The sequence below is a fragment of the Xylocopa sonorina genome, chromosome 11 (assembly GCF_050948175.1).
Source record: "Xylocopa sonorina isolate GNS202 chromosome 11, iyXylSono1_principal, whole genome shotgun sequence".
Taxonomy (NCBI): domain Eukaryota; kingdom Metazoa; phylum Arthropoda; class Insecta; order Hymenoptera; family Apidae; genus Xylocopa; species Xylocopa sonorina.
Window position 1 is genome coordinate 11104997 of NC_135203.1, and position 27487 is coordinate 11132483.

The 27487-nt window shown below is 36.9% G+C and overlaps 5 protein-coding genes across 7 annotated transcripts; 3 read left to right on the forward strand and 2 right to left on the reverse strand.

The window, feature by feature from the left end:
• Positions 1 to 2203: 2203 nt before the first annotated feature.
• Positions 2204 to 8118, forward strand: LOC143429220 (limbic system-associated membrane protein). Its single transcript, XM_076904727.1, has 10 exons — positions 2204 to 2386; positions 3502 to 3603; positions 4461 to 4679; positions 5444 to 5565; positions 5652 to 5793; positions 6272 to 6369; positions 6952 to 7254; positions 7556 to 7748; positions 7831 to 7884; positions 7956 to 8118. Exons 1-10 carry the CDS (start codon positions 2347 to 2349, stop codon positions 8093 to 8095), a joined length of 1413 nt encoding a protein of 470 aa, XP_076760842.1. The 5' UTR covers positions 2204 to 2346; the 3' UTR covers positions 8096 to 8118.
• A 569-nt stretch (positions 8119 to 8687) lies between these two features.
• On the forward strand, positions 8688 to 10486 carry Asnrs-m (asparagine--tRNA ligase, mitochondrial). Its single transcript, XM_076904663.1, has 4 exons — positions 8688 to 8879; positions 9034 to 9605; positions 9683 to 10130; positions 10214 to 10486. Exons 1-4 carry the CDS (start codon positions 8742 to 8744, stop codon positions 10472 to 10474), a joined length of 1419 nt encoding a protein of 472 aa, XP_076760778.1. The 5' UTR covers positions 8688 to 8741; the 3' UTR covers positions 10475 to 10486.
• Positions 10487 to 11008: 522 nt separating this feature from the next.
• Pcf11 (Pcf11 cleavage and polyadenylation factor subunit) lies at positions 11009 to 21565 on the reverse strand. Of its 3 annotated transcripts, none has more exons than XM_076904358.1 (17): positions 21428 to 21565; positions 20191 to 20415; positions 19613 to 19738; positions 19089 to 19274; positions 18764 to 19003; positions 18574 to 18678; positions 17262 to 18477; positions 16775 to 16886; positions 15308 to 16687; positions 14969 to 15211; positions 14531 to 14880; positions 14146 to 14410; positions 13822 to 14048; positions 13494 to 13735; positions 13341 to 13355; positions 12333 to 12837; positions 11009 to 12206 (listed from the first exon to the last, which is right to left on the reverse strand). In XM_076904358.1, the coding sequence occupies exons 2-17, from the start codon at positions 20353 to 20355 to the stop codon at positions 11866 to 11868; spliced, it is 5718 nt and encodes a 1905-aa protein (XP_076760473.1). In that variant the 5' UTR covers positions 20356 to 20415; positions 21428 to 21565; the 3' UTR covers positions 11009 to 11865. The 3 variants fall into 3 exon arrangements, with proteins under 3 accessions (XP_076760473.1, XP_076760472.1, XP_076760474.1); XM_076904357.1 differs by having other exon boundaries at positions 16775 to 16889; XM_076904359.1 differs by lacking the exon at positions 13341 to 13355 and having other exon boundaries at positions 16775 to 16889.
• Positions 21566 to 22122: 557 nt separating this feature from the next.
• On the forward strand, positions 22123 to 25201 carry LOC143429017 (ras-related protein Rab-30). Its single transcript, XM_076904372.1, has 5 exons — positions 22123 to 22560; positions 22788 to 22871; positions 22977 to 23160; positions 23233 to 23384; positions 23468 to 25201. Exons 1-5 carry the CDS (start codon positions 22474 to 22476, stop codon positions 23576 to 23578), a joined length of 618 nt encoding a protein of 205 aa, XP_076760487.1. The 5' UTR covers positions 22123 to 22473; the 3' UTR covers positions 23579 to 25201.
• LOC143429013 (retinol dehydrogenase 11) lies at positions 25065 to 26825 on the reverse strand. Its single transcript, XM_076904365.1, has 6 exons — positions 26542 to 26825; positions 26147 to 26254; positions 25886 to 26059; positions 25603 to 25810; positions 25325 to 25523; positions 25065 to 25262 (listed from the first exon to the last, which is right to left on the reverse strand). The coding sequence occupies exons 1-6, from the start codon at positions 26711 to 26713 to the stop codon at positions 25065 to 25067; spliced, it is 1059 nt and encodes a 352-aa protein (XP_076760480.1). The 5' UTR covers positions 26714 to 26825.
• Positions 26826 to 27487: the final 662 nt, after the last annotated feature.

The following is a 27487-nucleotide window of genomic DNA, read 5'->3' on the forward strand; positions in this document are numbered from 1 at the left end:
GTTTGCACAATTTGCCCATGGCAGTTGGACGGTACGCGAAAAGAAAGGAAAAGTGTCGACGTTGTCCGAGCAGTATTTGTCCGCCTACGTTTTGCGAGAACGAATCTCATCGCAGCTATGGATTATAGCGGTGCTCTAAAAAACTGAACGTTCATTAAGCTATCGGTAAGGTTTCAACGGTCCTGGGAACAGGAGGAGACGATAGCAATTTCGTATGACGACGCATTACGAGGAATGGGAGGAGGCTTCTGGTTTGATCGCATTTACATAGAAAAAAAGGAAAGGGTGGAAGCACAGAGGGAATCGCAGAAGATGACCGTAAAAGGTTTCAGTGGCACACTTGCGCAGGAAACTTTCACGTCCGCGCATGAAGTATCGCGAACGGGTTTTGAATTAATAAATCAGGATCGATGTCTGACGAAACTACGGCTCGAATAAAAAATATGGGTTATTGTTTAAAATCTGTTATTATTCCTACCGTGGGCTCTTCTCTTCGTCCGTACCTCTTGACTGTCGTCCATTTCCTCCTGAGGCCTGAAAACGGATCGGAAACCTTTTCCATCCACGAATGGGAAACTCCACGCTGTTGTCCCCTTATTCAGAATTAACCTCGCGTTGCACAGTGAAAATACACGGCCAATTTAAATCTGGCAGCGAAGCGCAACGTGTTCGAGGCTTGCCGAACGCTTTGAGTGACGTTTATCAAAACCTTTCGTTAATTTCTCGTTATTTGTACAAATCAACTAGACATCGTGAACAAGCTGCCTCGTTGGCAACTGACGTTCATGAATGAAATTCAGTCCGGTTAACACAATATTATTTACGCAACGGACTGAATATTGGTTAGCCCGTTGACCGGTCCGTAATGCGTGAACAATGCGATTCAATTGTATGACTTGCGTCCGTGATGTCCATTAAACAGGCCATTGTTAAATACATCTGGTATATACAGATGTATGCGTGCTTGTAAGACTTCAACTTGCCCTGTTGTAGTTTCAATTTTCATCGCTAGAACATCCATTTAGCGTGATTTACGTAAAAATTACTAATATTCGTTGTGAATCACGTTAAATAATAAAGAACGTTCTATCCAGGTCCCAGTGAGACAATAACTCGTAAAGCGGAGACTAGAGGGAAATTAAAATACAATTGCACATAATCTCTATGCAGGAGGTCGTAAATTTTTCACTGATTCTGCTGGAAGGTACATCGAAATGATAGACGCCTCTTTTTCATAGTTCACCTGGATCTCCATTTTTCGCTGTTCCTTCCATCAGGGGCAATTAAAATCAGTGTCGTCGATTTATTGGATTACCTTGGCCATGTTCCAGCGTTACGCAATTCAAAGTGCACCCATGAACAGCCTCTGGAACAGAGGAAGAAAAAGAAGAGAAAAAAGGAGGGAATGCTACCAGGATGAAAGCAGAACGCACATTCCGTTCGTGGTTGTCACAAAAGACGAATGGTCTCTTTTACCGTCGATTGCGGGGCTAATTTCGTCTCTCCCGTTTAAGGATAGGTGCTCCATTGTCTCTCGAACGAACGTGCAACAGTGACAGTGACATTTTCATTTGTTTACAATCGCGACAGAGGGTAGACGATTTGTCGCCTCCCTTTAAAACGGGCCGTCGATTCATGTATTAGATTAACGACTTAATGGATAACTCGATGAATGACTCTATGTATGGTACGTGTCGGTGCGTAAATTGAACAAATTATAGAAGAATGCCCGTGGTGTTGGTAGATGGACACCCTGTGCATGTGTACATAGCGGCAGCGTTGCAATAGGGTGCGATGGTTCTCAGCTACGCTAGGATCCTTTGCCTTTAATCTTCTTACAAGTATTATCGACTGCTTTAATCATTTTATAAAAGCTCCAAGCTTCTCAGCCAACAAGTTTTAATGTAAAACAGTTTTTACCCATTTATAAAGAAAAGCCCCCGCTACGTACCATCCTTTTAATTGAGGCGGCGACACGATGATGGCTAATTTGTCCTTTTTCCAGATTTAAAAAGGACTACGCGACGTTTCCCCTGAACATTTAAGCGTTCAGTGACGCGCGAGGACGAAGAACTGGGTTTTCACGAGCGACAGTGTGAGCATCTCTGAAACGCACAACGGACATCTGATCATAATTACGATGGACAACAAGCGTGCATGCGAGCGTGTGTCAGTGCGCGTTAAGAACGCTGGGACACGATCACCATCTTAGCCGAAGATCAGTGTCTCGTGAAAAGTCGAAGAGTTCGCGCCGGTTCCACGTAACGCGTCATCCTGAATCGTTTTCTGTTCTCCGTTTATTTGGTGGTTCGAGGGTGGTGGAACGTATATACATGTTTTTGTAACATGGTGTTCTTAGGCTGGATGCTTTGCATTTTTCTCATAGGTGAGCGGAAAACTTTACACTTCACGTTTCACGGGTATAGCCCTCTTTACAAACGCGTCCACGGTGTTCGTTCCAAAGTGGCACAAATTACACTTGAAGTAATTGAAGAACCGTTTCGTGTAATGATTTCATTGCTCGTTTAGCTATCGAGAACTTTGTACGTTTCAGCGTGCGCTTCGCAAAATACACCTTATCGTATGCGATTTTCCTTTTCGAAATTTCGTATCGTAAATTCATCAACGAAACGTCAGATACAGTTGAAAAAAATCGGGTTCCATTCTTTTCACTGTCACTGCTGTTTTTTTCACTCCAAACGGGCGACGGTCGCCGCAAGCAAACGCTTGTCTGATAAAATCTTTGACACACGTGTACTCTGTATAACGTGACAGCGTACAGAAGCTATGTATCCATGAGATTTCGACGTAATAAACGTACTCGCACGTACTGGTTAGATTTGGAAAAAAACGGCACCAATGACTGACAGTTTCGCGAGATACGCGCAGTCGTTCAAAATTTCATTTTCATCGATGCACCGAACTACAGCGATTCATTAACATTTTCATATCATAAACTAATTGTAATTTAAGCACGAGAGTTCTAATTTCTTGATGCGGATTCATTAAAATTAATTCACTAGGACCCGGTTGTTTCTCCGTCGGTTTGATTTACTTAAAAGCTACAGAATGCGGAAACCATGCGACGGCCATGAAAACCAGTTCACAATGACCGCTATAAATTCTCCTAAATTGTCTCCGCTCTGTTTGTTTCATTTCTTTAAAATCTCAAATGCTCGACAGCGGTTCCCTTTTCGTTTCGCTCTCGGTTTCCTCTGTCCCTGTTAGCTTTCATTGGAAACATAAACGATTCATCGTGTTTCCGGAACTTTAACCCGGACCAAGCAAGAGAACGAATTGTAATCGCATTCGGTTACCCGATAGCGTGCCATCGCAAGCAATGCGAGAATTAAAGCATACATAATGCATGGAAAGACCACATTTAACTTTTCACGAACGTGGCCACACGAAAAGCTGCTACTTCCACAAAAAGCAGATGAATCGCTAAACTATTGTTCGTGTTATCGCGTGAAATTTAACGAAATTTGTTTGCTGTTTCAGGTAATAGAGCGGCAGGGAACAATGGCTTCAAAAGCTACCCGACAACGGTGAAAACCTTCGAGAACGACACGGTTTTGCTTCCGTGTTACGTCGAGGACTTTGGTAAGTCGGTTTCGTAAATCTTTCACCCCCGAGGCGTATTCCATCCAGCACGATAGCTGCAGGAAGGTTTGAAGCGCGAGAACCGACCAAGGGTGCAATTGGTTATCCCTTTATTAGCGAGCCAGAAGAATCGAACGAGTTAAACGCTGGTAAGGAGGACAAGAAAAGGCAGGGAAACTAACAGAGTCATAAAATGACTCGACAAGAAACTAAAGCTCATCCGGTGAAACTGTTGCAAACAAAATTCACCTGTTGCACCCTGCAATGCGCGATAATGGTACGACTTTAAGTTCGTTATGAAATGGCGATTACTGTAAATTCGATTCATTCTTAGATCAACAGATCGATAGAGTCGAGTATCTTCGATTCTTTTCGGTTAAATAAACTCAATATTGGTAAGTTTAGTGCGATGCAAAAAAAGGCGAGCCGTGATTACAATTTCGGGCAACGATCGATGCTGATTTCCATAAGCAACAAAGCGTCCACTCGCGACACTCGGACATGTACACGTATAGGAAGCAAACAATTTGCTGCAGAATCGATCGAGCTGTCATCGCCGATTTCGCCTAACGCGATTGCTTGTTGGCTATTCGCTTTACCCTGTCGCAACTTCGACTGGAGGTCACGCACGTCGAGATCGCCAGGGATTTAAGGACTGGGGCACCCCCTTGGATTTTAAACACCGACGTGTCGAGTTATTTTGATACTTCATCGGGTTTAGAATGAATAAAAAAAAATAGCAAATCAATGGTTAACGTATTGGACAGTAAATTATACGTTTTTATAATTATGTATCAAGTTTGTCTTATCAAGTTTCGAATAGACCAAACAGACGATTTTCGTTCCCGTGTGTCCAGATAATGTGCAGTCGAGGGTGAGGTGGTGGAAGGATCGTATCCTTTTGGCTGACAGCGGTGAACCGCTAACCGAGCCACCAGAAAGAGTTAGGATGTACTCAAACAGGAGCTTGGAGGTTTCCAATGTGAAACGGAACGACACCGGGGAATATGTGTGCCAGGCGTCTCGACCAGCCCCCTGGGGACATGCCACCCAAGTACACGAAATCGAAGTGATGTGTGAGTAGATCGATATTGAAATGAAATGCCGCGCCTTCGATACGACCGAGATTTCACCCAGGTCCAGACCAGTCGACACGATATACCAATTCGCCTCGCCTCGTTATTTAAAAGTTCCAAAAGAGTAGGAGAAACGCGTTCGATTCCGGTGTTCGAGTTCGTTTACTTCGTGCCTATCGTTAAATAGATTAGTTGGACGGGATTGAAGAAACAGTGCCTGTTAATTGGAACCGATAGCTCAATGGCTGACGATGGAGAACGCGAGGAAGTTAAACAGAAATATCGATTCGAGCGCGTATTATCGTCCGCGTGAAATTATGGACGACCCAAGAGTATCCACGTGCTCTACGTCGTTCCGCAAACAAATTCAGAGAAAGTTTCCTCCGTCGGGGAATCCTCCACGGGGTTCTCCCAGCCGTAAGGATTTCGGTTCTGTTTCACGGGCCTCCGTACATGCAGCGCGTGTAAAACTAAGAAAAAGAACCTTTTCGATTCGACCGGTCCACTGCGGAATCGAATTCTGCGGTCGTCTTCGTGTCCCTCGAGATTGGATCGCGACGTCTCGTGCGAACTCAGGTTCCTGCAACTCGTACAGGTCCGATTAACATCGAAATGAAACTTTTCGCAAATGTTTAATATTAAAAATGTCTTCTCGAGCAGAGTAATCTGCATCGAATGTGAAGCTCATAGAGCGCAAAGAAGGATCAGCAGGGGCAAACGACGCGCACTTTCGAAAGTTGGTCAAAACGAATCGTTACTTCCAGATCCACCCAGTGTCCATCCGGTACCAAAATCTGGTACCCTCGAGGTGAATCTAGGGGAGGAGGTGAACATGGCGTGTGTCGCGGAAGGTGTTCCCGTCCCGGTGATATCATGGAGAAACAAGGTAAACGATTCCCTTCTACGAGTACAATGAAAAAAGGCGAAAGGGCAGCGGAGATAATTAAAGAAATATTTATTGCCCAATAACAGGACGGAGAAATACCAACTCTGTACGACAGCACGCATTTACGGTTCCACGCTGAATCTCCGAACGATGCTGGTCGATATACTTGCATCGCGAATAACGACGTCGGGGAGCCTGCCACGGCCACTGTGGATCTCTATATTAGATGTATGTACCGTTCAGTCAAATTGCTGTCAACCTTCGCGATGCTTTGTAAACTACAGACAATACTGCGACTGTACAGACACGTTACGCAAATTTCTTGTCCACCTACGTCCCTGTTAATCGGCTCAACGTATGCGTACACGCGCGGAAGTGGTGCATCATCCACAATTAAATTAGGAAATTGCATTCCTCTCTTTAGTATTCCGATCGAACGCCCGCAGGAACTAATTGTAACCACGCGAGGCTAAAATGCGTCGAATCGTTTGTACGAGATGATCGTTCCACGAGCAAAATTTCATGTCGTTTCCTGAGCGCGTCGAGCATAACAGAGGGGACGCGAGAACGTATCGGTAGGTCTCATGAACGTTCAACCTGTTATTAGATGATTCATCGTGCCGGGCGATTTGATAATCGAGACAGTCGGATAATTAAAACCACTGCCGATGCGAGTGTTAGTGATAATCTTAATCTTAATTTGCAGACAAACCAAGGATCGAAATGACGAAAACTTGGATACACGCACCTCCGGGGATACAGGTACAACTAGATTGCGGAGTGACTGCCTGGCCTGAGGCAACGGTGAGTACACGGCTCTGCAAGAGTACATAAAGACGATGTAATTACTGGACTAGTAATTAACAGTTCGTTACAACAATAGGCGTAGCTCGTAGACGAACTTTTAATTGCATTCTGGAACGACGGCCCCGTTTATGGATTCGTTTCATTGGACAGCCTGATCGATGAAAAAACTCGATGCATTCTTGGATCAGAAATAATTTACAGACAGGCCGTTTAACGACTGCAACGAATACGTGAGGGCTGCGGAGTGGCCTCTGCCTGTGATGCAATTTCTGTCAATCTATCCCTCGGAGCCGGTAACACGCGGTGAATCGATTGCCGTGAAACGTGACTCGCGATACTTCTTCCCGCGGAAAGGGGCTCCTAGGGTTAAAGTCGTTGCTGACTAGGCAATTCCTCCAGACTTCTCTTAATCGAGGGAAAAAAGTTCTGAGTGCCGTGGCGCGCTCTCAACGAGCGGTTTTCTCGTTTACGTCGTCGCACTCCCAACGATTCCGCTTCGACTCGGGAGAAACTAACGACGACGGTTTCTTCGTTTACTTTTCCCATCGATCATTAAACTGTACGAAATCTGCTCGGCAGGTGGAATGGTACTTCAACAACAGAAGCGTGAGATACTCGTCTGGAATAGCGAAGCACAACGCGGGCAGCGACCACAGCCTGGTGATAAGGAACGTAAGGACGACGGATTACGGTTTCTACCTGTGCAGGGCTTCTAATTCCTTGGGAATCACCGAGGCGGCGGTCGAATTATCGGGCGTCGCGAACGCGGCTGTATTTAAGAAGATCTCGCGCAGCCTCTCTAAAACCTCGTACAATTTCGTCTGGGAGGTCTACAGTTATAGTCCCATCATTCAATACGAGTTCAGATTTCGTAAATACACGGTAAGATCTCGATACCAGGATGCACTTCAGTTTAATTCGCGTTCTCAGACGCGCAATCGTCCCTTGATTTACGTGGTAAATCACGTTCGTATGGTATTTCGTATACACGTGTCTACGTGCAGATGTACATACCATATAGGGTAGAGATACTATATAGGGTAGAACATGAAGAGCACTTCTCTGATATATTTATTGTTTGTACTGGCAGATGAAATTTTCTGCCAGATTCTGAACCGCGTAAAACGAGGGCTGAGTGGTACATTTTATTTTATTATTGCGGCATCGACTTTTTAATCTTCAGAACGGCATCCCAGGCCAATGGCGTACATTGTACATACCCAGCGGTAACGATGGAAATAGTTTCATACACACGTACTCGTACAAATTGACGGGATTGGAGGAAGCGACGCATTACGAAGCGCTCGTTCTGTCGAAAAATCGTTACGGCTGGAGCAAGCCGTCGGAGATAATACGATTCGCCACGGAAGGTGCTCGTAAGTAGACCTGTGACTTCTTCTTTATCTCTGAGAACAGTATCGTACCGTGTATTCGTGATATATATAATTTTGTCTTCAGCTGACAAGGATAATTACGTGACAAACGCGATACAGGAGGATAAAATTTTGCCAGGTAATTTGCTATTTAATCTTCAGCTGAGTTATCTAAATAGGGGATGCATAAAGTGGCTCTTCTTTTCACAGCGGTGCAACTTGCGTCGATATCGCAACATTCTCCGTTAGATGCCAATGGAAGCGGCTCCTCTTTAAATCGAGAAACAGTAACAATTCTGACGATGATGTTTCTGTTGTACATCTTCAACGTACACTCCTGTAGTATTTAAGATCACTGATATATATTACTAATAGGGGATAATTATGCTTTATAGTTGAGAGAAAAACAAAATCGGTGTCCTATATTAGGATAAATTTTCACGTCAAAGTAGTTCAGTTCTAAGATTGTAAATAAATTTTAATCTGTACATCTTTCACGGTTTGAAAAGCGCCTCAGAGTTTCAATAAAACGTTCAGTCGCTATTAATCAATTGTTTATACTTGGAAGTAATTTTTTTAAATAAAATTCCATTTATTACTCGTGGCGCCATCTCTGCGAAAAGTGCTCAAACTGTTCGCACACAGTTACCGACAGCGAAGTAAACTGCTGAACGACTGGTGGCGCCATCTCTGTGGAAAGTGCTCAAACTACTCGCACATCGTTATCGACAGCGAAGTGAACTACTGCGCTAATGGCGCCATCTCTCGGGAGAAGGCTGAAACTACTCGCCGTATAGTTTCAGCTCTTCGCTAACAGATGGCGCCACTAGTCGGTCGGTAACATCACGCACGTGATTGCGTCCTGCGTGAATCGAGAGTATTAATTAACTAAACATTGAAACTGTTTAATAGATTTTATTCCATGTCTTCTCTGTAAAAGTAGCCTTACAGTTTTACTGTAATTAATATTTTAGGTTTCATAAAAACTAGAGGAAAATGTCGTTTATAACCTGTTTCAAATTCAGCAGGAATTTACTTGCTAACCTTAATTTTTCAAAGTGCAATGTTCACAGTATGTTACAAATATATAATGATAATTTTCAAAATAGTGTTGGAAGGAATATAAAAGTACAGGTTAGCGGTACCTTACGATCTTTTAAATACTTTGATAGTCATTTACATATATCTTTTATTTCAAATATTACCACTGTTTCACTTACGTTGACTCGAATATGAAGGTACCGCATTATTTGTAGTATTAATTCTTAAAACAATTCTTTAAAGATAGGGTTGGGTTCACGGAGTCAGGAAGATGAAGGATAACATTTTCATTGATATTATGGATGGTTCAAGTCCTAAAATGTTACAAGTTATCGTACGAAAACATGACAAACCAGATAAATTAAGTTTCGGAAGTAGTATCACGGCGGAAGGAACGTTAGCTTTGGCTCCTAATGGTAGAGTTGAATTACATGCAAGTAATATAAATGTAATCGGTACATGCGACGTTATGGACGGATATCCTTTTGCTCCAAGGAAATTGTATTCGGAAGATTATGTTAGGCAGTATTTGCATTTAAGGCTAAGAACTAGAAGATTCTCATCGTTGTTAAGATTACGGGATATAACATCTTCAGCTATTGATAATTACTTGAGATCGAGAGGTTTCATTAACATACATACACCAGTTTTAACTTCAAATGATTGCGAAGGTGCTGGTGAAATATTTGTAGTGAAGCCACATTCTAAAAGTTTATTAAAATCTATGAAAAGAGAAAATATTCCAGAAGAAGAATCTTATTTTAATACTAAAGCTTTTCTAACTGTTTCTGGCCAGTTACATTTAGAAGCCGTTACAAGGTAATTAAAGTACAGGCTTTTGTGAATAGTAATCGAATAAAAATTCTAGAGTATATGGTGTGTCTATAACATTTCAGAGCATTTACAAAGGTATACACCTTTAGTCCAACATTCAGAGCTGAAAATAATAAGTCGAGGTTACATTTATCTGAATTTCGTATGTTAGAAGCTGAGATAGCATTTACTAATAATCTTGATGATATAATGGATGAAGTTGAATCATTGATAAAGTACATAGTTAAAGATGTATTCGAAAAGGGTGCCTCTGATATAGATGTAATAGGTGGACGTGAAATACAGTGGTTAAATGACAAATTTGCACGTATAACATACAATGATGCAATTAACATTTTAGAAAACAATGCAGATTCATTAGAAAATCCTATTACTTATGGTGATAATCTATCTAAAGAACATGAATTGTTCTTGGTGAAACATAATAATGATATTCCAGTATTTGTTATAAATTGGCCAAAAGAAATTAAACCCTTTTATATGAAAGAATGTAACGATGATACTTCAAAGGTGGGTACAATGGTACTGAATTTGATAAATCCTTCTAAATATTAAAAATATTAAGAAGGTATATATGACCCTTTTCCTTAAAGGTTGCTGCAATGGATCTCTTAGTACCTACTGTAGGAGAATTAGTTGGCGGAAGTATACGCGAAGATGATTACGAAAAACTAAAATCCAAATTGCCTTTGACATCTGATCTTACTTGGTATTTGGAACTTCGAAAATATGGTAATGTTCCAACTGGAGGGTTTGGAATGGGATTCGAGAGATTTTTACAATATATTTTCGACATACCAAATATTAGAGACACCCTTCCCTTTCCGAGATGGCCTCATAATTGCAACTTATAAAAATCTCAAGACTCGCATATATGATTATCCCACAATAAAGCAGTTATTATATATACAATATTAAAATATCAAAGAATACAACTTTTGTAAGGGAAGATAGTAAAAGAATATCTATATGTATAAAATAGTAGGAAGTGTATAAATATTTAAAAAACGATGTCTTTCTCTAAACGATAATAACATTAATCGAGAACATGTTGTCATAGTATTAAGAGAACACGATTTTATTAAACTTATATGTCGTACTTTTAACTTATAGTGCTACAAAAGTTTATCATTTAGGAACAAGGAGCAGGCAATAACTTTCGATACATTTTTTTTTCTAAAAATAAGTTTTATTGAATACCGAGACAAATCTCAACTAAAGAATAACTTTTTTTTACTAATACCTTTTTATTTGTGATGTTTTTATAGTTAAAAATTTTTTAATTTCTAAAGTTTCTCAGCAATATGTCGATTATCGTATATAAGGGATACTTTAGAAAGGTAAATTTAGGATCATAAATAAGCAACCAAAGGAAGTCAGACCCCGAATAATTAACAAGATTTTTTTTTCATACAACAAAATAATCCTCTAGTAGTAACTGTTTTTTTTTTCTTCCTTACCCAATATCGTCGGGATTATTTTTACGTTGGTATTTACAGTATAGTCAACAATTTTATATATCACACAATTTGTACACCTAACTAAATTGGGTAATCTTTCAATATCTCTTGTGGGACCTCATTTTCGTGCTTTGTAAAATCAAAATGGGAACGAGATGCTTTTTCTAAAAAACAATATATCGAATATCATTCGAATATTTTTACAAAGTACAAACGGTATGAAATTCTCAGTTTAGTCCAGTGCATATCAGTGTTACATTTCTGACCTTCTTCGTCTAGAAATGCGATTGCACTCAGTATTATTATTGGGAATGCCTACTATACCATATCTCGCTCTAGTTAAACTGCTTCTCGATTACATTAAATATGTACAGTTCTTGTTCTCTTTTCGCCTTAATTAAAATTTGAAGACTAAATACACGCATACATTTGGAGCATTCACGCATTATAACACATATCTTTTTTAACTTATACGACGTGACATTTGAGAATACGTAGACGTATTCAAACTTTCTTGCCAGATTGGCAGACCTCTAAATGGAATATTTTAATAAAAATATGGCATATGAAATGCAAAAAATAGAAAAGTTAACTACAGAATAATGAATTGTATAATAAAAAGAAAGAAGAGAAAAATTGCTAACTATAATACATCAGGTCGTATAAGCTGCACAAACGTGATACACAATGAGTCGATACTTAATTTTAAGTAGCGCTAAACACAAATACATTCAAACTGCATACTCTCACGCATACATATATTTCAAATACATTACATACACTATTTACATGATCGAGCAGAGTCCTGATAACTCCTGCCCTCTTTCCACAGGAGGTAAATTTGACAGTTTTCTACCTTGCAAAGCAGGTTTGATAGAAGCAGGCACCAAAGGTTCTATTACCTCTTCAGTAGGTGTCTCAACTACAAGTTTTTCTTTTTCCTTCGATTCCTCTGGTTCTTTATTAATACACAACGTTTTCGTAATATTAATTTTAATTCGCGACGGCGCTGCTGGGATCGCTGCAGGTGTAGAATCCAATTCTACATTTCCATCAATGGAACTCTTCACTGCAGCATATGTAGTATCAGCTGTCGCAGGTTCAGTTATTACGCTTTCCTCGGGGTCTGTTTAGAACATTGTTTCACAAAATTTGTTAAATGTTAGAACATAAAACTTTAACACTAATAGTAGTTATTTAATCGATTGTCATTTTAAACTACTAATTCGATTACAGAATATGCAATACGCACCTGGTTCTGGTTCCGCAGGTTCTTCTTTAATTTCTACATTATTAAAATCGAAATGTTCCTCTTCCAATTGTTCTTCTGGTTCATCGATCGGTTCTTCTTTAATTTTGATATTTTCAAAAGATTTATCTATATTCTCGCTCTCTGAAGTTTCTATCTCATTTGTTGCGTGCGCGTCATCTTTCTCTAAGCTTTCCATAGCGATATCTTCTGTGCTATTCTGCTGTAATTCTTGTTCATCTATTTTTTCATTCATCTCGATTCCTGCATTGTCTTCAATTACAGTATCGTCATTTTTATTTTCTGTTTCACAAGTTTCATTCGGTACAGTATCTTCTACTATTTCATTTGATGGTTGTACTATTTCAAATTCGCTATTCAACGCTTCCAAGCTTAACTCGTCAGTCTTAGTTTCCTCTACAAACGATTCATCGCACCCCTCTTTCTTTTCATCCTCCATTTCCTCAATTGTTTCTTCAAGCGCTAACGCAGACTTTTCCAAAGCTCTCTAATGATGCAAAAATGACAAAATGTTAGTATTCCAATCTCCATAAGTTGAAAATGATGAAAATAAAGGAAGAAATATAATACTCGTAACTATAAGCATGCAACAGAATTGTGCGCAAATCAAAAGTTTACTGTTACCTTAATTTCTAACAAGTGTGAGAAAGAATAATTTTGTATTAATTCATAGATTACGTATAAAAAATAAAAGTACTTAATAAAATTACAATCGTACTGAACATACATATACATTTACAAACATGATTTTTGTTTCTGTTATTTATAAAATGCTAAAAATCATTAGTTGTGATAAGAAAGAAACTAAATGCCATATACATTTCGATAAATAATAGTTTAAACAATTAAAGGAACGAATAACATAAAAAACATATGTTGTTGCATTTACATTACGTCTTTCTGTGTCTAATTACTTCCATTATATCTATAAGTGAGAACATTTTTTACAAGTGCAACGTATAAATATATGAATTATTAAGAAGCACATACCACAAGACTCTTTTCCTATTTATTTTATTTATTTGTAAGAATGCAACAAATGGAAAATTTATTAATAAGCTTATATTGATATTTAATCGCTCAAGAATATGACAGAATATCAAAACAAAATATAAGAAGAAATAAAGAACAAACGAAACGAACCTTGTAATCGTCTAGGCATAATGGATGATAGTTCTTATCTTCGAAATTAATTGCCGGCCTTAAATGCCATTCCTCCTTCTCCTCGTTATAAAATTGCTCAAATGCATCATGGCACACCTGACATCTAGAATCCTCATCAGATCCAGTAGGAACGCTAGGCTGTAATGCTTCTTGAGGGGAATCCTCTGCAGCGATACCTTCTGTATCGGCTGTCTGTTTTTCAGTTTCGAACCAACTTTGTGCTGAAAAAAAGCGGACGAGAAGATAAATCAAGTTCTCCTTTAAAAAATAACATAAATGCAGATAAGAAGAGTTGAAAATCCTATACCTCTGTCTTCTAAATCTTCGATTTCTTCAAACTGTATCCAATCGCTAACGTCATAATACCAAGGTCGTGAATGAGCTTTTCTAGCAGAGTCTCTTTCTCGTCGATTCTGTCTAAAATGCCAATCCAAGTGATGGCTGTATCGAGTTGCCAATTCTGGCGCAAATCTAGCACCACAGGAACTACACTGCATGCCACTGTATAATGCAGCTGCGATAGCAGGTTGTTTACTACAGCAAAAAAGATTTTCAAATTGTTACTCTGATTACGACGGGGATACAGAACGATGATTAATTAAAGAAAACATTTTGTTAACACTGTACTTACACTTTAAGCGTTTCTGGTTTATCGAATGAAACGGGGATAATTTCCGGCTCCTTCTTCTCTTCTTCTTCCGGTTTCTTTTGCTCGATAATATTTGGTACAATACCGGTCTCAACTAATCTCTGGAACAATTCGTTCATATTCAACGGTAACGCCAACGCTGGAGCAGTGGTAGGTGGGTTTTCCGCTGGTTCGGCTTGATATGATAATCCAGACGATGGTGCCATTGCAGACGGTAAAGCGGATGATAACATATCTAGTTGCAAATCTGAAACAAAGTAAATTTTCGCTACAAGTCTAATGAAATATTACACAACAGAGCATACCATGTTACACGTTCGAACATGGCAAGTAATGTATGGTATATTTTTATAAACACAATATTTACCCGGTTTTGGAGTCGATCTAAGGTCTGAACCATCCTGCGAAGTCGATTCGTGCTCAACGGCAGAGAATTGCGTCGGTGCGGAAGTTGTGTCCACCTTTGGTTTTTGCGTTAACAAAGGTGGAGTAGGCGGCGATTCAATGGGTTCTTCGCCTTTCATACCTGCGATCTTAACGTATCCCGGTCGAACACCTCTTGGCAATACCGAAAATCTAATGAAATGTTTTTTATCTCTAACAATAATAGGTTTGGGCAATCCTCCGAATTCGACTTTAAATGGTCGTCCGTTTAAAAGAACTGTTTGTAACGAGTCTATAAATTCCAATGTATGAGGTTTCCCTTCGATTTCAAATCTGTAAATATCATCGTACGATGTACTTAAAAATCGTCGTATATATTTATACGTATATAAATATCCTTAACAATACGAAAGTAACTTACATTTGAGGCTTTGCATCTAAAAATACAGGAACCATGTTTCGGGCGTTAATAATCAGATTAATTTTGGCAACTACTAAATCTGTCCTCTTTACCGTACCGATTTTAACATGGGGCGGAGGCCCTTCTAATTTAACGCTAACTTTTTTACCACCAAGATCTACCGTTACAGGCATACCACCGAAATAACATTCATACCATCTATCATCAACGTACAACTCTCTCGTAGGTGCACCTAATTTAATTCTGAAAACGTGAACGAATTTCGATAATATATCTATATAAATATATCGAATTATGTATAAACTAAATTACCAAACTGTGTAATATTAAGATACATACCTATGAACTTCACCTTCGTACATGAACTCTTTGTATTGGTCGTTAAATGCGCAAGTTATAGTGTCCTTATCATCGATTAGAATTCGTCGTATACCATCTTGGAATCCGATTTCTCTTGGATCATCCCAATTCATAAAAACTACGCCTGTTTGGCCGTAGTATCTAATTTCACGTGGTATACTGTCTATATTTATAGACTTCATCGTGTCTCTCGCGATTTCATCCAACAACTTTGGATCTGGCGGTGGTAATTCGCGGCTATGAGGGTTTTGATTCTTTGTCATTGCCGTGGTGTAATTCTGATCGCCATCTTCGAGATCATATTTCGACGATGAACTCGGTGATACGTTTCTCGTAGTGTTCAATGAAGAGATACTCGGGTTTGATATAAGATTCGTCATTGGTCCATTGTTCATCATCATTCCAGGTCCGTTCATTCCTGATAATGATATAGGCGGATTAGGCATACCTATTGGTCCAATTGGGCTGCTGGTCAACAAGTTGGACATGAGCGGTCCGTTCGGTCCCATAGGACCCATCATACCAGGCCCTAAACGAGGGTTCGGACCCATATTGTGATTGAAACCACCGTGATACTGATAGTCGGGACGCATTGGCCCAAAGTGTCTGGGATTTTGCCACGGACCAACGGGTCTAAAGTCAGAATTGAAGTGTCCCTGCGGACCACCGTACGGAGGTCCAGGAGGATGTGCCCATGGTCCTGGTTGTTGCCACGGTTGATTCTGCCATCTGGGGCCGTTTGGATTTCTTGTAATTGGGTGATCTTTACTTCTCATCAGTTCTTTGTCGTTAGAAGGGCTGAATGTAGATGCGCGATCTCCTGGACCCGTTATCTCCAAGTTTACACCTTTCTCCCATACAATAGAGCCTACTTCTTTCTCCTTTCGTTGTGCAGCTCTCAATTTTCGGTCCTCGCTCATATGTAACACTTCTTGAATAAGAGTATTGTATTGAGTTTTAGTGATGGAACCTTGATTCAATTGTTCGGCAGCTTGTTTCATTATTATTTCAATATTTCTGTCTTCGTTCTTCTCCGGTTTATCATTCTCTCGACCTCTTCGTCCAGGTCTGTTATCTTGATCTTCGTTCGACAATGTTCTTCTTCTTTCTTTCGGATCATCCGGGAGTTTGTTGTATAGTCTGAGCCTGCCCAATCTATCTCTGTTACGATCTCTGCCATCCCGTTTATCATCAGCGTTATTAGCCTGTTTATCTCTATCGTTCTTCGATGGTGTCTTTAGCTTCGCCCAACCATCTTTGCCATCTTCTCCAGATATTACAGGTGGAGGCGGTGTCGGTGGTCGTCCAGCCTTGGGATGCGTCAATGTGCGTAGATCGACGTCTTCGTTTCCAAATAATCTATACAAGTAACATATTATCACGTTAATCGCACGCAACACACAATTAGTAGATTTGAAGAGAAAAGAAAAAAATAAGGATACACACGCATCGAATTTCTCGGCTTTCGTTTTCTTAGCTAAAGTAGATTCTATGTGCTCCGAACTTTGCCTTTTGTTGGTACTAACCGGTGGCGGTAATACGCGCAAATCTAAGTCCTCTTCTGAAAAAGATTTCGAAGCGAAGTGAAATAACTCATATATTAAACAAGTATTATACGCGTATTTAATTTTACCAGCATATAGGATCATATTGCATCCTCTTTTGTATGCTAGTCTTTTTTGTCTTGAAAAAAACTAAACATTTTCCTTTCATTCGAAACAGAAGAGTAAAAAAACACATTTTAGTGCTTGCACTTTCGATAACGTTTACAACAACTGAAATTGTCCTACCGCGCTAATCTCTTGAATAAGATATCACATTGTAACTTCATGTATATGTTATAGAGATTAACTCACCGTTAAATAATGAAAAGTGTAAGATATGTCTGGAAATGATTTATATTTGTGTTGAAAAACGTAAGATATTGACTCACTCTTTTCTGGTACCGAAGCAGTTGCACCTGGAAGAGGTAGCGTCGCTCTCAAATCTTCGTCTTTGCTGGATGATTCCAAAGTTAGTTCAGCAGCAGTTTGAACGTTTCCAGCGTTTGCTGGAGAGCGCTCGGGACTAAGACTGTCATCCTTGTTACGCCTTACGTAATTTCTTTGTCTAGCATTCGGTCTAATCTCTTTAAATGCAGGCGGATGAGGAGGAGAGACTATCAACGAACCAGATTGCTCCTCCTCGGTAACACCACCGGAGTTGCTTATACTTGAATTGGATTTTGTATCGTTACGCCTGGGAATTCTATACGGGGGGCTTGGACTGCGTTTTCTCGATTTTGTACTCTTCTTTCGGTTTTTAGAGGTTTGAAAGGATTGAGGAGAGGTACGCGAGGATGGTGAACTGTCTCCACTGTCTTTTTCACGAGATTTGGACCTAACGGGACTTGCGTCCCTGTCGACTTTCGGTATCTTACTCGGAGACGTCTGAGGTTGCTTAGATCGCGACTTGTTACCTATTTTCCGATGCGAGGATTTCGAGGAGGCGGAAGATTTTTCGACCATCGAAGACGAAGAGCTTCGTGAAGAATTCGAACTCTTCGAGTCTTTCGACTTTGAATCGTTGCTACCACCCCCTCTGTTACTCGCTGATAAAGAACTATTACTACCCACAGACAGACTTTGAAAACTTTTGGAGCTATTACTGTTTAGGTTACCACTACTATTACTAGACAATCGAGGGTCTTTCTTTTGACTTGTTCGATGCGACACAGCATCTTTATTTGCGTTACCACTGAAATTTTTATTGTTATTATTATTGTTGAGGTTCGTATTAGCATTATTGTTATTACTAGCGTTTATCGTCGCAGAATCGGAGCCGGCAAGATTTGTCGGAGACTTGTTGATAGTGCTAGTCACAGCCTGTTTCGAAAGTAACTGCTGTTTTAATTGATCTGAAAGTACAGTGTTTGTATTTGCCGCTAGTTGCGTTTGGCCTTCACCACGCGAATCCTTTTGTGTTGATGTACTTATTCGCTGCCGTGAATCCACGCTTGTAACTGGAACGTCTTGAGCTGAGGTTGTCTTTAATCTTGGATCACGAGACACAGGTTTAGCTGACGCTACTGCTATACTACTAGCCGGTGCAATTCGTGGACCATTGTTTGTTCCTGCGTTTTTCAAAAGCGAAGCAGTTGCAGCTGGGAACTTTAAACAGAAAAGGGACCGTTTAAAAATAGTTTTATGCGTTTCGAGTGTGCGATATATTGTAGATACGAGAGTGAGTATAACTTGGACAAGTACCTGTTTCGCGACTTGTTTTGATGCTTGACTTTGCACAGTAGTTGTAACAGGTTTCCCTTGTGCGATGGTTTCTGTACTCGATGTAACGTGTGTCGTAGCTGTAACCTGTTCAAATAAGAATGGGTAACTTTGGCTACAATTCAAGTACATATATAGTTTAAAATAAAAAAGAAAATATCTCGTAACTTACCAGTTCGGATTTTAAATTCCCAGCTTGTTTATCAAGTTGTCGTTGTTGTTGTTCTAAATTCGCTTTAGCTTGAAGTAATTCTAACTCAATCTTTTTCTTTTGCAATTCTATTAGTTCTCGTTGTTTTTTTAATAATTGCTCTCGCATCGCAGCTTCCGTTGGTGTCACCGGATCACCCGGCGGAAGTTTAACAGGAGCTACTATTGGTTGCGAAACAATAGATGTTGCAGATTGCTGAGGCTGTAAATAATCAAATTAATACGTATACATATGTATTTTGAAACTAAAAATCATCGTTATTGCCTACATTGTAAATTAAACTAACCATTGAGAAAAATCGAGGATTAACGTGGATAGATCCTGAAGAAACATTAGTAGGAGAGGCAGTGATTGGCCAGGCAGGATCTATGCTTTGCACCCGTACATCCAGAGAAAATAATTTTTTTGCTGGGAACACATCGTTCCACGTTTGCCTCAATTTCCACATACTGGCTCTTGTATTCTCATCCACCTATTTATTCATATAAGTATTAATATTTCGAAATTTTATACTCACTAGTCTTACACTCTTCTTCTTTCTTATAAAGCTAACAGGTGTTACGCGGATGGTACGGAAATAAAAGTACAATGACCTGATATTGACTAAATGATTATCTTATAGCTTTATGAAAAAGAAAAGCTGTTCTGTGACTGAATTGCATTTCCTCCTTTCAAATAAAAATACTATACATCAATCGAATCACTTTATAATGAAATAAGAAGAAATATGTTTTAAAAAAAATTAGAAGTGATTTGTATACGTATGTGTAACTACATTTACATTTTTTATATAGTAATAAGAAGACATACCTTCTCAAATACACCACAAAAAGTGTTTACAATATTTTGTGTGAACAGATTTAAATATGCTCCGTTAACATTCTTCACAATTGAATCAATCAAATAAAGGACAGGTAATTTGATGTCACTTCTCACCTGTTAAAACATAATACAATCTATACTTCAGTTTGTGATATCAACAAATTAAGGCCATTATTTCATATCATAATAAGTACATGATATGTTAAATTCAATTGAAAACTAAAGATGAATAAGTGATTATATAAGTAATTAAAAACTGCACTTAGTATAATTCATTCAATGCCATCCAAGTTTTAATATACTAATATTTTAGATTTAAAAGTGATGAAATACAGTTTTAGTATTTCTAGTACTAACTAAAATGTATCAATATTTCTTTATCTAAAAAAAAAAACAAAAAAAAATGTAAAACATACGTATTTTCAAGGCTCCTATCTCGATTACAAATAATAAAAAATAATCAATATTAAATAAGTGTGCAACAAGGTAAGCGCAATAATATATTTTATAATGTACAAAGCAACTTATATTATTATCTTCAGATAATATTACAATAGATAAATAACCTTTTGCAGATGATTCTCAACAGCTTGAACAATTGCTGATGCATGTTCTATGTTGTCTTCTGCCAGCATAGTAAGCATATTAATCAATGGTTTACTGTTGATTGTCAAGTCTGACAACGATGAGATGTACTCATCTGCTATTTCCTTAGACTTTGTTGATGTCATGATGCTGTTGCCAGTTGATAAATGCAACGAATCTTCGTCTTATTGACAGTGGTAATTACACTGTGACACACAAAAAAAAGAGATATTAAGAACACCGCTGTATTTTTTAATACAGGAAGGCAATAAAATAAACACGCATTTCTTATTGATATTTTATTAATGCAACATATTAAATGACAAACTGATTAATGCCTTATGATGCAACTTCTCTTAACACATGAAATACTTTTTATACAAAAATTTCTTCTATTGAAATTGAAATTTGTTTGAAAAGAATGAAACATAAAGATTCTACGTGAAAGTATAAAAACCGTTATCTGTAATAATAACAGTAAACATTTGACTATTTAAGAATTCAAATATCTATCTTCAACAATTATGCACAGCGGTAGCAAATTGACATTGTGATTCTGAATGAATAATTAAACGACTATTGTTTATTACATATTTATCAGACTCTGGCATGAAGATTGAAAAATTCTGGTACATTGAAACAATGGAATAGCGTGTAGAGAAATACAGGATACTAACGAAAATTGTCGTTGAATTTGAATATAAATAAAAATGTAGTGGAAAATCGTAGTTAAATATTAAACTAGACTTTCTTATGGTTAGACTACTCCACTTTTACGAAATTGAAATATGTAGGACACAAGAATTTGACACGTATACAATCTCTTGATATCGTGCGTTTATACTGAACAAATTAATGCGATATCGACGACCTTAGGGGATCAACTCGAACAGAAAATAGCACGTTACTATTTCTATTTATGTAATATTATTTGAAATGATTTTTTACAAAAGATTGATACGATTACGAGCACGTATCGATTTTCCGTTCTTTCGTTGCAGAATAATGCGGTTTCGAAAAGGTTTTATTACACTATCCCAATGTCCATGCACGTTCTAGAAGTTAAGCACAAATAGCTAAATGTGTACACGGGCAACTAACACGCATCTGGATTTCTTTAACGCCTAGGGCGAACTCGAACGGCAATCGGTATTGCGATTTCACGTTCTAAGGTGAAATTTACCGGGAGCACTATAAGCGACACTGATTAACATTTACCTTTTTAACGCATTTCGAAAAAACAGGAATATCCCGAACTACGATTATTTTGACTTTTCGCGATAATCACGCGGATACTACTGCTACGCCAAACGGGATATCCACGTAAAATGGCTACCTTTCCTTTGTACCTTCTAACGGGATTACAACTACATAAACTTGATCGTGATTGGTCAATTTTCCTACGCTGTCGGTTGAATTTCGATCAACGACCAATCACCGGTGCTGTTGCAAAATACAACAGTATCAGTTTGCCTAGTATAGTAGATTTTCACAGTCGTCCGTTTGCGTCGCTAGTGAGCAAAATGGGAGCGTACAGGAGGATTTTCATGTTACCAGGATTGCTCAAGATTCATTCGTATCGAACGACAAAAAAATGTTGAGACAATTACCGATGTTTCATTATCTGCGATTAAAGATATTCTATTATTAATCGTGGCATTTATTTGAAATTCTTTCTCGTTGTTTTACGCATTGTCTCGGAGGTAAAGTTAAACATCGTTCAGAAAATTATATCATATAAGATTGTTAAGTACCAATTGTTGAATATATAAAATAATTTATTGAATTTTACCAATATTTCGATATCGATTTGTTATTATTCTGTTGCCAGGAAGCGAACGACACGTTTATTATTCACTTTGCGAGCGATAAAAAGTGAGGCAGACTTTTTAAATTCATATGCAACTTTACGATTTCTAAATCGCGATAACGTCACAATTCAATGGCGGGGACGAGAGAAAACGTCATTTTTTGACAGAATGGCAGAAAGTCTAGAAAGTCGGTTACGATTTTTGCTAAGCACGCGTATTAAAAATGAAACGTTACATATCCAATAAGTGGTAGAAAAACATGGAACGTAGGATGATGTCGTAAACAAGGTTCTTTCGCACGATTGTAAAAAGAGTGAATTTCATGAAAAAGTGTATATTAAAAATTTCCGAGTCGTTGTCAAATTGAACAGTTGCGAAAATTGTACGTGTCGCGTTTGCAAATGCATCGTTAGTTTTATACAGGGTTTCCGACCGTAATACAGTACGGATGTGATGGAGGATTACAAATTTCTCTTTAAAGTAGTACTCGTAGGAAATGCGGGCGTCGGCAAGACTTGCCTCGTGCGCAGATTTACCCAGGTATCTATGCATATGCACCTGTGTCATTAGTTAATTCGCATTGTTTCTTGGGAAGGACGTGTAAAATGTCTCTTTGCAATGAGTAAATTTCATTAATTTACATCAATTCCACGTAAACTCTCCCATCTGCTTTTCTAACGTAATAATTCCTTATATGGATAGTTCCTTTAGAGACTTTATTTTAGGTATTATATTTTAGGTAATATTTAATTATATTTTGATCATAGGGTTTATTTCCCCCTGGTCAAGGTGCAACAATAGGTGTTGATTTTATGATTAAGACTGTGGAAGTTGAAAATGAGAAAGTTAAGGTATACGTATGATGTAATACGTTATGATTCATCCACTGTATATATAGTTATATTTTGGCAGAGTAATTCTGCGCCGTTGCTAATATTGTTCTTTTCCGATTCCAGCTTCAAATTTGGGATACTGCTGGACAAGAAAGGTTTCGTTCGATAACACAAAGTTATTATAGATCTGCTCACGCTTTGATTTTAGTTTATGATATTTCTTGTCAACCTACATTCGATTGTTTGCCTGACTGGTTAAGAGAAATCGAGGAGTATGCAAGTAATAAGGTTCTTAGGATATTAGTAGGTAAGCATTGTATGCAAAGTACCGTATAGCATATAATATATTTCCTTTCTGTACAATTAATTCCTTCCTTAGGCAATAAAATTGACAGAGAAGACAGAGAAATACCTACACATGTGGGAGAAGATTTTGCGCAGAGACATGGAATGTACTTTTTGGAAACTTCTGCCAAAGAAGCAGAAAATGTAGAACGATTATTCATGGAAATAGCAGCTGAACTCATGGAGGTAATAAAGCAAAATGCTTTCCTTCCTTGAAAGAAAACTCTTATACATAACTTATCCAAGGCTAAAATAATATGTCATTCTAGCAAGCACGTAGTAAGGAATTACCTAGATATGAAACAAATGCAACTTCAATAAATGGAAAAACAACATCGATCGGTGATACGAGTAACTGTGGTTGTAGTCGACTTTCTTAAGTAACTTTTATATCTATTATTAAGACACCCAACAAATGCATAATTTCAGTTGCTAAATATGTATGTAGAACACTGTCATACAGTTTTTATAGAGAAGATCACATGGAGATTGAATGCAATATTAGTCGATCTTCTACAATTAAACAGAAAGATTCTAATATTATGGCATCTTTGATATTACATGTTAGCATCTAGTGTTATATCATACAAATTATATCGATAGTTTTGTTGCGAAAAAAAGTATTTACTATTTCAAATTAAAAGAAGAACTTTAAGTATGTTGATAAATATTTGTTTGCAAATAAGTTTTTATAGATATTGACTAAAGTTTTTTTTGTTATGGTTTTTATGATTGCACTGTTTGAATAATAAATAAATTGAACCCTCAGTTTTTGGGTATCTAAGTATTTTTTGTTATGTCGCGAAAAGTACAAATAGATATTTCATATTTAGTGACTGAATGTGAAGTCATTATGAATATAAGATTTTTACTAAAAATTATAAGCCTAATACTATCTAGAATTTTTCCAAACCTACAGTATACACATAAATATTTAGCATACTGCTTTAGAAATCAACTAAAATTTGATATTAAACGGCAAACAATTCTGTATGTTCACGATATTAGCATTATTGTAATGGAAATTATATATAATTTTTTTACTTTATCATCGCTTGCTATAATAGGCACACAAGATTTTCAGATTATCTTAACAGCATTTATACAGCCAAAGTTTTTTTGTTGTATTTTTTAAGATTTTATCTGTAATTCTTGAACAAAGGGGAGATGATATTTGTTCCGTCTGTGTATTGTTTAACGTTATATTTTAGAGATTTTTATATTATTATTTATATTTATAAAATAAGATATTTGTTGCTCGTACTATTGTACCAATAACACAATTTTCTTAGCACATCACTCTAGTCTTTATACTTTTCTGTATTTTAAATATAAAAAAATTAACCATAAGTTGTATTATCTCAGATATTTTCTATAGCTATATAAATTACTATATATAATCATTTTTCTTGTATGCATTTTAGGAAAATTGGTTTACACTTTATGTATTTACTTTTTACATTCTTTCATAATTAGAGAATCTGACAGTTGTAAAATAGCATCACATTTTATTCAAGTATATTGAAGTTTATCTGTACCATCAGATAGTTTATACTAATCTAATATTAAACTGCAATCAAGTGTGGGTAAATAATGAAATATTTCGTATAATTTTTCCTTAACATACATAAACAAATATTATATTTACTTTAAATATATCATGTCGTTGTATGTTGTATTACATAAAAATTATTGTGATTTTTACATGATTAATACAGTTCTAGTGAAGGGAAGTAAATTTGCAATTTGCAATCACTGTGCACTATACTATTGTTAACAATACATATGTGAATTTTAAACGATATAAGACGAACGTAATACGTTTAAGTGGAAAGTCAATAAAATTAATAATTACGTTTGATATTTTCACTGAACATATTGGAAAAAATCGTTTAGCTGTACCTGTTGAAGAGATAATTCAAGCAACTTTTTTTGAATTGAGAAATTCAATGCATCGGGATTAACTAGTGCGGGACGGCAATTTTTAATATATGTACCACCACGATTCTCCACTGCTTCATTTACAGCTGCATACACAACGGAAGTAGCTCCTTGTCTGGGAGTCTAAAAAATCATTTCATTATTATTTATTCTATTAACGATAACAACGTTTTTATTATATTTACCTTGAATAAATATTGCCAAAGTGATTTGTATCTCCAAATATAATAATGATCGAAAAGGCCTGTAACTACTACACCAGGATGTACAGAATAAACTTGTACATAATATTTCTTTTCTTTTAAAAGATCTTGCAACATGTTTGTAGACACTACTTGTGCAAATTTACTTTGAGCGTATGCAATGTCATTAAGATATTTGTTTCTGTTTATAAAACAATTTATATTAGTGACAACAAAAAGGTGATAATATATAATATAATAGCAAAAGAAAGATACTGTACTTATTATTGATATCAGTGAAATTAATTGTACCAAGAAGATGGGCACACGAGCTAACATTAACAATTCTACTAGATTTTTCAGGATGTCCACCAGCTTTTAATAGTGGTAACAAAAGTGCTGTCAATAGAAAGTGTGATAAATAATTTACAGCCCAATGATGTTCAAAACCATCTATTGTTTCTTGATAAGAATGAGCTATTATACCAGCTACAAATAAGATAACATCAACTTTTAATTAAATCATATATCTTTATATATTTATATTATATTTCTTTTTCTTACCATTATTAACCAAAATGTGAATCTGTTTGTAATCCCTCTTTATTTCTGCAGCAAATTCTTTTACAGATTTCAAAGAGGCATTGTCAAGCTTGTATACCTTTGCTTGACCTATATTAACACCAGACTCTCTAATTTCCCGAATAGCCTTCTCACCTGCAGAAGGTGTTCTACAACCTGGTAAAGTTTTACAATTTTTGTATTAAGAGTTGGAAAAGTAATTATCCTCTAAATAATTTAAATTTAATTTACTTATAAGCGTACCAATTATTACTTCCATATCAAGTTCCAAAAACATTTTCACCACTTCAACTCCAATTCCTCTGGATCCCCCTGTTACAATTGCAATTCTTCCTGGTTGTGGTAAGCAGTCTTAAAAACAAATGAAATAATTATGTTTATACATAAACACACACGTGCATATTTACACGTATTACACGCGCATATATCATAACACTGATTGTTAATTTTAGGGTAAAGTTTATGAAATTGATTTTATTTTTTACGATTAGGCGATTGTTTGATGAAAATAGTAAATTTTCGAATATAAGAACGAGAAAGAAATTATCGTAGAATACACGTAGGCGCGACATTTTCAAAATATATTTTGTGCATGATGAATTTTAGAAAAAAAAAGACATCATATTTATCACACTTACCATTTTTATTATTATTTGCATTTTTCCTATCATGTCTAACATCTGTTACTGCTAATATAATATATTTTGTTTTCCACAAGATATTCAGGAACAGTAAAGGTAACTTTTGTTGAAAGTTACGGTACACGATATAACTTGCTACCACAGTACAAACAAAACCGACAAACAACATTCTTCTAAATTAAATTTTTTCTATTTCTCAATTATTATTATATAATACTTCAGACAGGCGAAATGTGGCACTGCTAAAGCGATTATCTCAAGCGAAGAACTTAAACAGACACGATAAGTGTGTCCGCTTTTTCTCATTCACTCTTGGGCTACTTTTTACGTGTATGTACATGCGTACACTCAAACGATAATTACCAGTACCGTTACATGATTTAAAATACGTTTTTATCAATTTATGGTAGAAAGATTTTAATTGTACAATGTTCTACAACTAGAAACAATTATTCTAATTATCACTTTATATTCGAATTTATCAAATAAAAAGTATGTAAAGTTGTTTTTCTCATTTGTAGTCTTTACTTGATTAAAAGAAGAAATACTTTTTTATATATATTGCTACAAGCTACAAAAAGTCGATGATTTTATGTGATACATGACATTGACATAATTATACTTAAGGTCACATTGTTTCTCCATTAAACTGTTAATTTTACATAATTTTATGTCGCAAGCTGCATATCGAATTATTGACTCTTAGTCGAGACATGATTTTCTAACAAATTAGCATATAAATAACGGCGATTTTTATTTGCATATATTATTAATACATTCGAGAACTTATTTGTTTTCTTTTCTTTATTCTATCAAGACTCAGAATTTAATGACGAAACGTTTTACTATCGTATCGTCATTTTCTGTATTATCGATATAGTGAGATGTAAAACAGGATGCGATCAATTTAAGAAATATTCTCAATTCTATCGTACTTGATAAG

Bases quoted from the DNA above. Each gene is read 5' to 3' on its own strand.
- LOC143429013 (XM_076904365.1), bottom strand. From the start codon at position 26,713: ATGTTGTTTGTCGGTTTTGTTTGTACTGTGGTAGCAAGTTATATCGTG. The intron at 26,255-26,541 runs GTAAGTGTGATA...TTTGTTTTTAAG, and splicing joins TGCAAATAATAATAAAAATG to ACTGCTTACCACAACCAGGA. The intron at 26,060-26,146 runs GTACGCTTATAA...AAACTTTACCAG, and splicing joins TGATATGGAAGTAATAATTG to GTTGTAGAACACCTTCTGCA.
- LOC143429220 (XM_076904727.1), top strand. From the start codon at position 2,347: ATGGTGTTCTTAGGCTGGATGCTTTGCATTTTTCTCATAG. The intron at 5,566-5,651 runs GTAAACGATTCC...GCCCAATAACAG, and splicing joins TGATATCATGGAGAAACAAG to GACGGAGAAATACCAACTCT. The intron at 5,794-6,271 runs GTATGTACCGTT...CTTAATTTGCAG, and splicing joins TGTGGATCTCTATATTAGAT to ACAAACCAAGGATCGAAATG.
- Pcf11 (XM_076904357.1), bottom strand. From the start codon at position 20,355: ATGACATCAACAAAGTCTAAGGAAATAGCAGATGAGTACATCTCATCG. The intron at 14,881-14,968 runs GTAAGTTACTTT...TGATATTTACAG, and splicing joins TTAGATGCAAAGCCTCAAAT to ATTTGAAATCGAAGGGAAAC. The intron at 14,411-14,530 runs GTAAATATTGTG...ACTTTGTTTCAG, and splicing joins TAGATCGACTCCAAAACCGG to ATTTGCAACTAGATATGTTA.
- LOC143429017 (XM_076904372.1), top strand. From the start codon at position 22,474: ATGGAGGATTACAAATTTCTCTTTAAAGTAGTACTCGTAGGAAATGCG. The intron at 22,561-22,787 runs GTATCTATGCAT...TTTTGATCATAG, and splicing joins TCGTGCGCAGATTTACCCAG to GGTTTATTTCCCCCTGGTCA. The intron at 23,161-23,232 runs GTAAGCATTGTA...TTCCTTCCTTAG, and splicing joins GGTTCTTAGGATATTAGTAG to GCAATAAAATTGACAGAGAA.
- Asnrs-m (XM_076904663.1), top strand. From the start codon at position 8,742: ATGTCGTTTATAACCTGTTTCAAATTCAGCAGGAATTTACTTGCTAAC. The intron at 9,606-9,682 runs GTAATTAAAGTA...ATAACATTTCAG, and splicing joins CATTTAGAAGCCGTTACAAG to AGCATTTACAAAGGTATACA. The intron at 10,131-10,213 runs GTGGGTACAATG...TTTTCCTTAAAG, and splicing joins GTAACGATGATACTTCAAAG to GTTGCTGCAATGGATCTCTT.